General features: G+C 54.5%; 1 protein-coding gene across 3 annotated transcripts in view; it reads right to left on the bottom strand.

The window, feature by feature from the left end:
• TTC7A (tetratricopeptide repeat domain 7A) overlaps window positions 1-14,298 on the bottom strand; it is a 119,456-nt gene that overhangs the window by 47,850 nt on the left and 57,308 nt on the right. For all 3 annotated transcript variants that reach the window (XM_070477880.1, XM_020876173.2, XM_070477888.1), the window contains 2 exons: window positions 12,955-13,038; window positions 8,620-8,724 (listed from right to left, as the gene is read on the bottom strand). In XM_070477880.1, coding sequence (XP_070333981.1) covers window positions 8,620-8,724; window positions 12,955-13,038 — 189 coding nt within the window. The remainder of the gene's footprint in view (window positions 1-8,619; window positions 8,725-12,954; window positions 13,039-14,298) is intronic.

The raw sequence follows: 14,298 nt of genomic DNA, 5'->3' as shown, positions 1-14,298 counted from the left end.
AGGAGGGACTGTTCCCGTTGGAAAGGGACCAATTGGCGCAGGTCACGTGTACACACATCACACACCACATGTAACAGGGACAGAGGGGCAGGCAGGGCGGCTCTCACGAGCCCTCGGGGGCACCCACAGAGCAGGCAGGCCAGCCGCAAGGCAGGGCACAGCTGGGGGCCTCCAGTGGGCCACTCGCAGGCCTCCCAGAGGCCCCCTCCCTTCACCCATCCCTGGCATGTCATCTGCCCACATGTCACCAAGAATGACTGGTACCGCCCTCAGCAAGGAGATTCATACTCACAGCCCCACTGCCTCCCAGAGGTCAGGGTCCCTTGTGGGGGGCTCCCCTCCACCACCCAGAGGGGCCCACAAAGGTAAGCCAGGTTCTGACACCCCAGCCAGTGTGCCTGTCCCTGCCCGGGTCCACCCCACTCAGCAGGAGAGGGACAGCTCTGCGCGTCTTGCCATCTGGCTGCAGGCCACAGCTGGGGGCGCTGGGAGGCTCTCCTTCCCTGGAGTTTTAGGGGAGCCTGAGAGACAGGCCATTAGCTGTGGAGAGGCGAGCTGGGCTGAGCCCACCTTGAGGGCACAGCTGTGGGGAGCTAGGTGCAAGAGAAGGCTGATGGAGCAGAGAACCCACGGAACAGAGGGGTTAAAAACTCCCGAAGTACAAGAGAGATAGAGTGGGTGAGCTGAGAGCCCAGAGAGCGATGTGGGGGCTGGCTCCCAGTAGCCTGGCTGCGAGCCCTGACAAATGCTGACAAGGGCAGCTCTCTGTGCCCCATGTGGTCGAGCTCAAGCCACTGACCTGGGCAGTGGACTGCCTCCAGGTTGGCAGACTGGTCACTGAAAGGACACGGAAGCTGAGAGCTGGGTCTATAACACCCTCAGGCCTGAGGTCTCGGGGTTCAGGGGAGGCAGGCAGCTTAGGAAACATCACGGCTGCCTGCCGCCCAGTCTCTACTGCCAGGAGGACTGAGGGCAGTGGATGCAGAGATCTGTCTCCTGGAGCACATGGCCCAGCAGGACGCAGGAGAGCTGCGGGGCCTGAAGGGAGGGCCAGGCTGAGCACCGGGCAAGGCCCCCAACATCCCTGGAGAAGGGAATGGCAACCCACGCCAGTCTTCTTGCCTGGAGAATCCCACGGACAGGGGAGCCTGGTGGGCTACAGTCCATGGGGTCGCAGAGTCAGATGACTGAGCAACTATCACTCAAGCCCCCCAACACAGGCTTGGCCCCTGATAGATATGGGACCTCGAGCAAGTCACCTCCTCTCCTTTCTGTGCCCCACGGTCCTCATCTGCAAAATGAGGAGCTAGGACCAACCCCTTCCCAACTCTTAACTGCTCCTCCCTACAAATCTCTGCGGGGGCTTCTGCAGCACTAGGCTCTGTGCTGGGCTGGGCTGGGGAGGTGCAAAGTCACAGGCACAGGATGTTTAGATGAAACACACAAGGAATCTCTAACGAGGGAGGACCCCATGGGGCAGGGTGGCTCTTAATTAAGGCTCCATTGTGTGGTGCTGGCCTGGGGCCATGGAAAATCCAAGAGGGGGAAACTGCCTGGCTGGGGTTGTCCTAGGACGCCTCTGTGGCAGAGGAGACAGAAAGCACCAAGGGAAGGGTTAAGTGAGCAAACAGCATCTTGCCTCCTCTTAAATATGCCCAATGCTGGTGCGGTTTGTCCCCTACACTTTCCTCAGGCATCACTATGCCCCATTCAAATGGGAGCGAGCTTTTTTATAAATCACCAGGTGAAAGTGAAAGTCGCTTGTGTCCAACTCTTTGCGATCCCACAGACTGTACAGTCCGTGGAATTCTCCAGGCCAGAATCCTGTCTCCAGGGGATCTTCCCAACCCAGGGATCGAATCCAGGTCTCCTGCATACAAATTATAAATAGAACTCGGAAACCTCCTGCACTCCATGTATATACACTCTTCTCATGGCCATGTCCTTCTCCTAGGCAAATGCCAACTTCTATCTCCTGCAACCCACGCAGAGAGGGTGCCAGGAATGAAGCTCAGCAATTACTGGCATACAGGGAAAAGTTACTCTGCAATTCATGTATATCACATTCTGGATTAACAAGGCTCACCAGCCTTTAGTTTCAAAAAGTGACAACATACATCCTTAGTTTTCCAACTTGTGGTCCACTCTAACTCCAGGTTAGTAGCCATCCTTGGCCAGTACTTGCCAGCCTTGCCCACATAATTTAAAATGATCTCTGAGCATGGTGTCAGCATTAGTCTCAAATCAAACCCACAAGGCTTCAGTGTACCACTTTCTCACGTGGCCGACAGCACTTTTGGTCTCTATTACCTACCACAAAAGTTTTTTGCGTGTGGAGTCAAAGCGATGATTATCAATGAAGAGAAATACTAGTGATTTTATTAAATATGATAATATACAGTATTAATATATTTATTCATGGGTACTTTAACTAGCCAAAGGGGAAAATGCTGTCGTATTAAAAATCAACAAAATCCCCAAATATAGATGTATTTTAAATATAAAATAAAAAAATATAATGCACAATTCCCCTTCATCTAAGACAGGAGTGGGAATTCTAAAACCCTTGAGAATATGGTTTTCCTGCCTTTGTCTTTAACTGTGATCAACTGAAGTGAAAGTGAAACTCGCTCAGTGGTGTCTGACTCTTTGCGACCCCATGGACTATACAGTCCGTGGAATTCTCCAAGCCAGAATACTGGAGTGGGTAGTCTTTCCCTTCTCCAGCAGATCTTCCTGACCCAGGAATTGAACCAAGGTCTCCTGCATTACAGGCAGATTCTTTACCAACAGGGAAACCCTTAAGTGTGATAAACCCACCCAAATCCAGAATCACTCCACGCCCCTGAGTAAGTTTTCCATGCAAAGATCAGGACATCCTAGCAGTTAAGAACACAAGCATTAGGGCCAGGCTTCCTGAACTCAAATCCTGGCTTGACTATTTACTGTGTGACCTTAGACAAGTTGCTGCACTCTGCTGTGACCCATTTCCTTCTTCTGTAACGTGGGGATAACAGGTTTGGGTCTCAGAGAATTGTGGGGAGGACTGAATGATGAAATAACGACACAACAAATGCTCAGAGCAATACTTGAAGAAACCTAAATGACTACTATTAGCTGTGATATTAGATCTATAATTAGTTTAATTTCCCAGAATTCTTTTAAGTCCAGAATTTTTTTAAGTGGCAGGTGCCATCTGGGTAAAGTCCGTGTCCCCTGTAGATACATGGACTCACTGACAAGTTAGGAAGTGGCATCAAAGACCTTCATGGAACCCAGAGAGGGGACACCGTGGCCTGCCTTCTGTCTCTGGCATGACCCTTAATCACAGAAAAGGAGTGACTCTACACAAGGACAATAGGGTCTCCTTGCAGTCAGCTGGGCCAGGTCAGTCCACCTCTCTGACCCCTCCCCCAGCACAGTCTCCAACACACATACCTGTAACCACCCACCTAGCCATGTCACAGTACTCACTTCCGCTGTGGGTAATACACTCAGATATTTTCTGTGCTATTCTCCGCCTGTTCCTTTTATAAAAGGGTTCTGTTTCATAACCCAGTAGTAGGTCTCGATCGATGACGTAAAAAGCAAATTGCTGACTGAGCTGCCCAGAGCCTGCCCATGTACAACCACCCAGCCACCTGATACCTCACCTGCCCTTTCCAATCCCCACGTGCCTCCTCCTGTGGCCTCCGCAGTGAACAGCTAATGGCTCCAGAGTTGCGGCCCCTGCTTCAGTAAGATCTGCTCAGGGAACAGCACTGTGCCCTCCTTGCTCATCAAAATACTGCTAGGGTGAGGGGTTTCCAAAGCTTTCAACCATTCTCCTGCACTGCTTTAAAAAAAAAAAATTGTTTTTGGCTGCATGGGGTCTTTGTTGCTTCAAGAGGGCTTCTCATTGCGGTGGCTTCTCTTGTGGAACACAGGCTCTAGAGCGCTGTCTCAATAGCTGTGCGCATGGGCTTATCTGCTCTGTGGCACGTGGGATCTTCCCAGACCAGGGATTAAACTCCTGTCCCCTGCATTGGCAGCCGGATTCTTAACCACTAGACCACCAGGGAAGTCCCCCTGCACTGCTTTTTAACACCTCTTTCAGCTGTAACTCTTTCATGAAACCCAGGAGGAGATCCCCCCCATCCTCCCTTGCAATTCCAGAGCAGCTGGGTGCCCACTGGAGTGTCACAGCACAGTGGCCAGCTGACAGAAGGGTTTTTCACAGCTGAGGCTCAGAGGTACAGGGTACTTAGAGGAGACCCATCTGAGCTCACCCCGCTAGTAAGTGGGAGAACTTTTTCTAAGTTTTCAACCCAGGTCTTCTGAGTCTATATCTAGGTCTTTCAGAGCGGCTTGATTCATGCCTGCCTTCTGTAGGTCTTCACTTTTCTCCTCTGTGACGCTTTGGGGAAAAGGATGTAAGGAAGGATGTAGCATTTTGATCCTTTGCTTTCACTGTCTGTAAGTAAGGAACGTGTTCCCCTGCTTTTCCAAGTTCCTGCCTATCTCCAGTTCTCCTAATTTGGTCCCCGCACAGTCAGGCTCCCGGCTTGTACACTCCGCTCCTGCTCGGGCTGCCTGGCTCATCTCGCAGGCACCAAACTGGTTGTACCCCTTCCTCCTGCCCAGAGGAACCAGAGAAAGGTCATTTCTGAGCCCGCAAAGCTCTGTTTAAACAGTACCTCCCATTTGTCGTTAGTCGCTTCCCACAGGGCCCAGGACCTGTTGTCATCTGCTCTCCCCCAAAACACACTTTTTCTTCCTGGAAGGAACAGGTACTCTTCCTCATCTCCACAAACTCCAGGCAGGACAGCTGGCATTCTTTCTGGACTCCAAAACACTTAATCCATCTTCCTGGCCCTCCTACCCCTCAATCTCAAAAAACAAAGGCAAAAGCACAAAGGCGAGGCTGCTAGTTTGAAGTGGCCATCACAGGGATGGTTACCATTGACCAGGCACCTTGCATGTGCTGAGCAGGGACACCGCTCAGCTCTGGGGGTCACAGCCACCCCGTAATGGTAGATGCAACTAGCCACCCCGTAATGGTAGATGCAACTATCTCCAGGTTACTGACAAGGCACCGGGCACACAGCTACTAAGTGGGAGGCCAGGGATTCGAACCCTATCCTCTCAGCCTCCAAAGCCTGCACTCTTTCCACTACCCCATCCACCCCCTTAGGGGAAGAGGCTGAGCCTTTTTAAAAAACAAGCATGGCTTGCTTTTCCATTCCACAACCTCCTCTCCGTCCATGTGTGACACGCACACACACCCATCCCCCAGCCGCCTAGAAAGGTTTTGATCTTTTTAATTAAATGACTCTGAACTAATTTTGTTTGCAGGGATAGGAAAAAATATTTACAGTTCCTCTTTCTCCTGCCTCAAATAACAGGCCGGGGACCCTGGCAAGACATTGCCACGCTGAGGCAGGAGGCTGCCCCACTGCTCTCACCAGGTCAGAACCTGGACATGACACCCTCCTCCACTCAGAATAAATGGTGGGATCAGGGCTCTCAACCCTGGGTCATCACAGGTCCCTCTGGGCAGGCCCCTCCCCACCCACTCTCACTTGGGCAATCTTGCTCCCAGACCCAGCCCGGAGCATCCCACACTGGCCCTGGGCACAGGGACATTAGCTCCAGGCATAAGGACAGGACATGGGAATGGCAGGCGCTCCACCTCTGGGCACATGGCCACCTAGTCCGCTTCCACCCAGCACAACTCATTTTTCCAAGTCCCAGTTTCAGCCTCCCTTCCTGCAACCTGGGCCAAACTGTCCACCCCCAGATCTCCATCCCCTGCTCATGGGGCTTGGCTGGGTAATGGCTGGGCCTGCTGGGGGCTGACGTGAGTCAGAAGAGACATGAAGGCAGGAGACGGAGGTGACGTCAGACGCCTTTCAGGATCTGTGCTTGCCACCAGCACAACCGCCCCTCTGCCTCCCTGTCAGACCCATTCTTCCTGCTCATAGCCTTGAGGACAGAACATGGGCCGCCCTTCCCCTGGCCTCCTAGGAGAACGGGCTGCCCCTGGCCACCCACAGCCTGCTCTCGGGCCAGCACCAAGCCAGGGAGCAGGGAGGCCCGTGAACCAAAGGTAGACTTCCCACACCTGTTCCTCCCGGCCGGCTGGGGCCAAAGTCAATCTATATTTCTGAACACCTATTGCGTGCAGGGTTCTTTGTGGGGGCAAAGGGCTGAGGATATGAGACACAGTATGTGAAGAAGCTTCCTGTTTAGATGGAAAGGTAAGTGCCATACAAGACAGAATTCCTTGCCAAGTAGGATCCATCCAATCAGCACCCAGCATCAACTCTGGGCTGCAGTTTCAAGAGGAGAGAGAGTTCCTGCCTTCAAGAAACACATGCAACAGGAAATACAATGTATCATGGTATGTGTCCAAGGCAGGTATAAATGGGGCTTTAGGGAAGGTAAGAGAACATGAGGTTCCAGAGCAAGGAAGGCTGCCAGGAGCCCACCCCAGCCCTACAGCAGGATCACGCTCTAGCCTGGACCTGATTTAAACCTTAGTTCAAACCAGCCCCCAAACCCAAATATGTTTCTCAGCCGAGGTTAAATGGCTCACTCTCCTCCCTAATTCGGATGTCAAGTCTGAATGCTGAAGTTTCCTTTTGGGCTTTTCTATTTATGTTGTCATTGATTACTTTGCTCCCAACTCATCTGATTTCAATTTGGACTGATTGGATCCTAATTTTATTACCATGTAATCTGAATGCACATAATTACTGTCATTATACTGCTGAGGGAAACAGCTCCTCCGCGTCGGGAAGACCTAAATTTAGGGCTTCCTGGCAAGGGCGGCACTGCCTGGGTGGACCCACAGCCGCCTCAGAGCCAGCAGCTCCTGGGAGCACAGATGCCCTCCCCACCCACCCTTGCCGAGGTGGGTATTTGGGTGTCTTCCTAGGGATGCACTTGAGGCCCCTCTCTGGAGCCTTGGGAACACACAGGGCTGTGAGCTAGTGGTCAGCGAGCCCACCCTCTGCATCCTCTGGCTCACGCGACCACACGCCGCTGCTGTGCTCAGCCTGGCTCCTCACTCTGCTGGAACTCACACACCACCCAGAGGGGACCCTATTCTCTAGGGTGGAAGATGCCAACAGTCTCCCGAAAAACACTTGGGGGACAGGCAATTTTCCCCGTAACCATGAGGCTGAGGAAAGCAAGCTGTGATGGAAGGGACCACCTCTGAGCCCCATCCAAGGCCCCCTCCTCCTGGAGGCCTCCCTGACCTGTCCAACCCTCTCCTGCCTCTACATCATTTACACCACACGACAGTGAAACTCTTACCCCCTCATCACGCTGCCTCCTCCAAATGCTGAGAGCCTGCTGCAGATCAGTCTTACGGGACACCATAAAGCCTGGGGCCAAAAGGCATGCTTTCTCCTCCCTGATCTCCCACAGTCGGGCGGGGCCAAGGCAGGGCCATACTCGACATCATACATGGGGACCCGAGGACCAGGGAATAGATGGAAAGGTCCTGCTCCCCGGCCTCCCACCCCCAATCCGAGGGAGCAGTCCCTGCAGCAGAGCCAGGATGAGGCCCACTGGGTGGCGAGGCAGGAGCCCCTCTGAGAGGGTCCTCAGCATCCTTAGCGGGAAGGGTCAGAACGCAAAATCTCCCTCCCTAGAGCTGGAGGGGTTGGAGAGGCTGCTAACTCTGAAGCACCTGCCGGAGGCACCTGGAACCTAGGCCCTGTTGCCCTGGAACAAGCTGGGCACCCAACAGCAAGGGCAGGCGGGGAGTGTCAGGACATCAGGAAGGGGAGGGACATGTATGGGAGAAGCTCCCCCTTGGGGAGACACTGGGCCAATGAAGGAACTAGGCTCATGGAGCTTCAAGAGAGATGTAGGTGGGGCTGAAAGCCAACACGTGGGAGAGACGCTGCACTGTTCTAGTTGCTGAAGAGGGCGGAAACAGGACGGCATGGACGTAGGAGGCTGATGTGGGCCTGTGGGAGCCAGGAACGTGGGCAAAGGCGCTCCCAGTGAGAGCAGACAGCTGGGCAGAGGTGCCGCTGCAAGGTCCCCCCAGGCTGAGAGCAGCAGCCAGGGAGCCAGGGCGAGGGGAGCAGCAGGCGAGGCCTGGCGCTCTGGGTTCCTGGGCCAGGGCTCCTTCCCCACTCCCCCTGCTGACCTCCTAGAGGGAAAGAAGCTGTTGACAGAGGGCGAACGCTGAGCTCATCTTCAGTTCAGCCGCCTCAGCAGAGAGTGCTAAGCAGCCAGCTGAGCACAAGGCAGGGCCTGGGTGCTGGAGTCCCGAGGGAAGGAGGTGGCTGACAGAGGGACCACCCTCCGATCCAGCCCAGGGCTGGTTCTGACGCACAACGGCGGGCTAGCCCAGGTAACTTCAAGGTCCTGCTCACTTCCCCTATGCTGGGCAGGTGGGTGGCACCCTGTCTTCTGACCCCACGTTTGGCTCCCTGGAGACAGTCAAGGCTGAAGCACAAACCTGACACCATCCTGAGTTGGGGGATGAAGGCTGGAGTTTTCAGAAGTCATTCTCCACTCCCCCACCCCTTCCACACACAGCAAGATGCACCCACCTGCCCCCACCCTCCTGCAGGAAGCTGCCAGGACCTGGGCCCTGCCACCGGGATCACTCACCCAATGCAGGGACCCGATGCAGACCTTGGCGGCCATCAGGGGCACGGTGGGGTCTGAGGGCCGCAGCTTCATGCACTCCCGCAGCAGTGACACAGCGTAGGATGACTGCAGGAAAAAGGGCGGCGACACGGTCACTCACAGCCCTGGGTTGCAGCAGACTGGGTGTTTCAGGCCTTCAGCGGGGGCACCTCCCAAATGGCCAGCCCCTGCCCTGCACCCCTTTCCACCCAAGCCAGGAAGAGGCCCACTGGAAGGAGTCCAGGCGGCAGTGGCAGGCAAGTCCCCCCCCACCCCGCACCGGTCTGTTTCCTCATCTGGAAAATAGAGGCTGTGACCTTTGCCAGAGGTGATGTAACAAGAACTAAGGAGAAAAAATAGGGAAACCCTTCAAAAGGAATTCACATGTGAACCACAGGAATTTTAGAGGTAGAAGGAAACTCTCTCAAATCTCTGAGTTCAAAACTCTGTTTACAGTGATAAGAAGCGGACAAATTCACATGGGGACTGGCGGGAGCAAAAAGGCTGTCAGAGAAGCAGCAGGAAAGTAGCCACGGAGACGGGGCCACAGACATGCTGAGGATGGCCAAGTGCGGAGGTTCCGCAAAACCCAGCCCACAGGCCAAAATGTGGCCCTCTGCCTGCTTCTGCAAATAAAGTTTTATTGGAACTCGGCCACACCCATTCAGATGAGTATTGCCTACAGCTGCTCTCATGATGCAAAGGCAGAGTGGAATAGTTCCCATGAAGATTGTTTGACCTACAAAGTCAAAAATGTTTATACTCTCTGACCCTTTATAGAAAGTCTGCTGACCTCTATTCTAAGTGCTTTATAAATATGAAGTCATTTATTTTTCACAACTCTCTTAGGAGGTAGGTTGCTATTGAAACCGTGTAACTCAGATTGGGACTTGAACCTATGGTCTTTTAACTGAGATCACACACCTGGTCTCAGGACTTAATGCAGCTCAGGTTCTTGATGTCTCATCACAGAAAGAATTCAGTGACAGAAACAAAGTGATAGGTAAGAAGTGGATTTATTTAGGGAGAGACACACTTCACAGACAAGAGTGTGGGTCAGAAGAGAGAGCGCCCTTGAAATGTGGCACAGTTAGCTTTTAACGGGCTGGGTAACTCTATAGGCTAATGAGTGGGAGGATTATTTCAACTATTTTGTCACATCCTAAAGGCTGTCCCTGCCCCCTTCCCTCCTGTTTCACTCTGTCCCTATTTACAGATGAGGAACCTGAAATGCAGAGAAGTGGTGTGTTTGAAGCCACACTGACTATAAATGGCTAAGCTGGGGTTTGAAGAGTTTGACTTTAAGCTTGTAACCACCGACCTATCCTGCCTACCTTGGCCAGAGAGGAGGCTTTCATCTCCCTCCTATGCACACACGTGCACGCACGCGTGCACGTGTGTGTATCTACAATTCCCACAAGCTGGGCCCTACTGTTGGCCCAGCTCGCCACCATTAGCTGATGGCTAATCCACCAGCTTCATCCTCCCTGGCTACTCCAGAGGCCCCATGAGGGGACTCTGGAAGGCTCTCTATCCACAGCACAGTATGGAGACTAGTGGACACAGACCTGGGGCCCCACTGGTCTGTGTCCACCCTGGACCCCTGCCTTTCTCTACCCGCCTCTCCTTTCCCTGCGGAGAAAGGAGAGCTTTTTTCAGCCCAGACGTGACAGACTTCCTGGGCTCTGGGCTCAGCCTTATTAGGCCAACATCAGGTGTCTCAAACTTGGGTCTGCTCCGTGTCAAGTGTGGACTGGGAGTTGTGGGGTCCCTGCTGGATAGGGCAAGAGACCCAGAGAAAGGCTGGGTGGAGAGAACAAAGCCCTGCCCCACTGCTCTCTCAGGAAAGAAGAGGGTAAGAGACCAAGAGGGTGTTAGCATACGACCAGCTGGGAGACTGGGGGCCTGCGGGGCAGGGGGGTACTTGGTGTGGGCTGGGGCGAGAGAGGCCAGCAAAGGGCTGGCAGTAGGTGCCAGGCCATCCACCTCTCCCGAGACCCTCTCCTCTGAAGGCTGCTCCCAGCCCCTCACTGTGGCCCCCTCTGCCCCACCCCGCAGCAAGCCTTGCCCTTTCCCTGGGTGCTGACCTCAGCATCCTTGAAACACAGACTTCTCTAACCCCGACCCTCCACGTCCCGCCCCACCCGGACCAGGAAACACTGCTATTTAAGGAGCCATCGGAGGACTCCTCAGTCAGAGCTGCAGGCTCTTTTTTTTTTCTTTCTTTTTTTGTCATGCTGGTTACCTAGCAACGCAGCCGCTGAGGAGACCAAGAGAAGAAGCGACCTAAATCACGCCAGGGAACTCGTCCTCTCTTCCTGCAGGTGGAGGTGCCAGATATACTCATATCCGCCTGGCCTCACCTTCTGCACACAACCGCAGGGACAGAACCTGGATTCCCATCCTAGGCTCCTGGCAAAGGACAAGGTCTGGCCATTCTTCCCAGGGCCGCCTGGGCCAACCCGGCAGGCTGAGCCGGTGTGCAGGGCTCCTGAGAGGCGGGGACGGAGAGTCTGCATCCAGAGCAGTCTCCGGCTGCACTAACCCAGCTGTAGGTGTGACCCAGCCTGTGGGGCCTCACGCACAAGGCACTCACTGATCACTCCAACCTCCTGCCTGTAAGCCCATTCTTGTGTCCACCTTGCTGTTCTGGGAAGGAGCCAGGCCATGGGTGACATCAGCTCCCCAGATTCTGGGGTGTGCCAGGCTGCGTCTGAACCTCTATGAACTCTTTTCAGTAAGGGGGTTGAAGACCCCGTAATTCCCAGGTTAGTGTGACACTTCTGAAATGGGGGCCTTCCAGGAGCACCCCCAGAAATTAAAGCTAACTTCTGAGAGCAGTGCATTCTTCTGAGGAGGGGTCCTCAGCTTTCCTCAGCATCTCAAAGTGGTCCACGACCCACAGAAGGGTGGAGGCCTAGCCCTGGGCCTCTCCTCCCAGACCATACTCAGACTAGAGGCTCTTTCTCTGTTTCCTCAAGGCATAAAGAAGCTCTCAAATGCCATCGTCAGCTACCTACCCAGGCTCCAGACAAGCCCCAGCCCCCCTTTTTCCTCCCCTGGGCCTCAACCCATCTGTGTTCTGAGCTCCCTCTGACCCTCAACAAGATCCTACTGAACACACGGCCAGGGTACATCACGTCGTGACTTACAGGATGCTCTGTGAGGTGGCCAAGATGATGAGGGAAGGGGAAGAGGTTGGGAAGAAAAATGCTTGGCAAGGTAACAAGGGTGCAGAGAAGGCTCCTGCTTGATTCTTGGCTGTACTTCTCCAGCTCCTTCCCACCTGTCAGAAGAGGCATTTGCTCTTCCCTCTCTCCCCACCAGAACCTGGTGAGCACACCCTCCTTTCAGTGGGGGGGTGGGGGGGTGGGAGGGTGCTGGCAAGCCCAGGAGGACCCTCCTTGGAGACGACTGCAGGGCTAGAAGAGCAGGTGGCACAAATGGCTTGGGGGCGGCGGGGGAGGAATTCCCTCAGCCCCACAAATGGGCTCTGGGTGTTTATAGCTCTTGGAACGATCTGTGAGCTCAAGCCTCCTTACTTCCTGCATTCGTAGCATCCTCAGCCCCAACACCCTCAGCACCCAGCTCCGGAAAGGTTTTCCTTTCATGTCACTGCTGAGAATAGAGGCTTATGTAAGTGTGATTCTCATGGGAGGGAAAACCAGTGGGTGCAAAACCAGTGGGTGCAGGGACAGGGTTGGGGAGAGGGTGGTGGAGGGCAAACACAGCTCCGGAGACCTGGATAAGGTCAGCCCTGCTCCGGGCAGAACTCCTCCTGACCACCCCAGCCACGTCCACCTCGCAGAGCTCCCAACACACTTCCTTGGGAGAAGGAGGGTGCTCTGCTCTGCTCTACCCTTCAACCCCGCCCTCCTAGGGAAGTTCTGGATTTGCAAGAAGGTCCTTCCTGCTGCCACACTCCCGGATGAGAAGAGATGCAGCCCCCAGTGGAACACCGTTCCCCTCGCTGGGAACCACGTCCATGCCTGTCTCAGGTAATCAGACCAGCCAGCTCACAGGCAGAAATGCTGCAACGCCCCAGGCGTGCACATGTATTCAGAGAAAACCATCCACAGATTCACACCTATACACCTGGCCCCGTCATAACTCACTCATAAGACACCAGGTTCACACAGGGGTCTGTGGGCAACCCTTCGTGCCCCTCATTCCCTGGAGATTAACATCAGTTGTGAGACACTATTTCTGAATCATTGCCCCACCCTCTGCCAGCCTCCGGGAGGGATGAGTGGAGAGTGGCGCCCCCAGCCCCACCTGAGGGGGAGTGTGCAGCCTCCAGCACGCCCTGGGCCTTACCTTCCCGCAGGCCACCATGGACAGGGCCACCTGGTACCAGAGGTGAAATTCTCCGAATGCAAACTTCATGGCTCGCTCCAGGCACTGCGAAGAGGGAATTGGTCAATACTTTCCCTTCAGGGGTCCTCCCTCCCCTGGCCCACCCACATCATTCCAGGGGAATCACTGCTCAAGCCGCTTCCACTGGAGGCAGCCAGAGCTCATATTTGGTTCCTGTCAGAGAACTCCAGGGGTAGCCTATCTCTACCACCAGCATGCTGTGTGTCCTTGCCCAAGTTTCTCACCCTCTCTGGCCCTCGGTTCCCACCACCGTATCATGTGAACACCACATAAGGGCGACAGTGAAAAGCGAATGAAATGAGATTTGTGAAAGCGCTTTCAAAATGTAAACATCCAATAAAAATAATAGTTGACAATTCTTCTCACTATTATGCCTGGCACTGTCCTCAGCTTTCTACATGGATGAACTCATTTACTCTTCCCAACAACTCAGTGAGGCAGCTTCTCTAATTACCCCCATTTCACAGATGAAGAAGCTGAGACTTGATTGACTTGCCAGAGTTGCAGGGCCAGTAAGCAACAAACTTACTGACTCTGAAGCTTGTGTACAGAATGATGCCCGAACGCACAGGCTTCCTTCTGCTCTTTGCTACAACCATCAGGAAAAACCATCTGCTCCCTGGCCCTCTGACCGGGGCCACCCCAAGTCAGCGGCTGTCTGTGAGACCTGACAAGAAGCCACAGAGGTGGTTCCAGGTGACAGAGGCAGAGGCAGTGCATGCAGCCAGGATTCACCGTATGCCCGTCAGGCGGGCAGGGGACGGAGGGGATGGCACAGGGCCACAAGCAGGCTCCTGCAGAGCTCAGTGGCCTGGGTCTCCCACGCTGACTCAATACAGCCCCTTGCACCTGGGCACAACCACCTGGCTGGGCCTCGGCCTCCTCACTGGCGAACTTAAGAGACCACTTATTTCCTGATACTAAAGATGGGATCTTCTGGAAGCGCCTCCCGTGGTGCCTTGGTGTAAGCAAGGGCTCGGCAGGTGTCACTGCCCCTCCTCTCCGGAGCCTTCCCAAACACATGGCCAGAGAATCTTCTGCTGAGAGGGCCACCTAAGCCAAGGGCCCTAGAGCCACCCTTGATCTCAGCCTGGATCTGAAAGCTCAAATATGTGCACACGCCATTCACCCTGGGTGGGGGGGAGGGCAGGAGAGAGGGGCAGCTCTGTGCCCCTGGTCCTCACATCCTGGAGCGGGACCACCCCTTGGGTCCAGCCCATGGAGCACTGCCCCAGTAGGGTTTGCCCAATACAATGGGGGTGCTCATTCTAGAGGGGGTGGGAG

This window comes from Odocoileus virginianus, chromosome 2 (assembly GCF_023699985.2).
Source record: "Odocoileus virginianus isolate 20LAN1187 ecotype Illinois chromosome 2, Ovbor_1.2, whole genome shotgun sequence".
Taxonomy (NCBI): Eukaryota; Metazoa; Chordata; class Mammalia; order Artiodactyla; family Cervidae; genus Odocoileus; species Odocoileus virginianus.
Note: the sequence above shows the minus strand (reverse complement) of the source record. Positions and strands in the feature narration are given on the sequence as shown.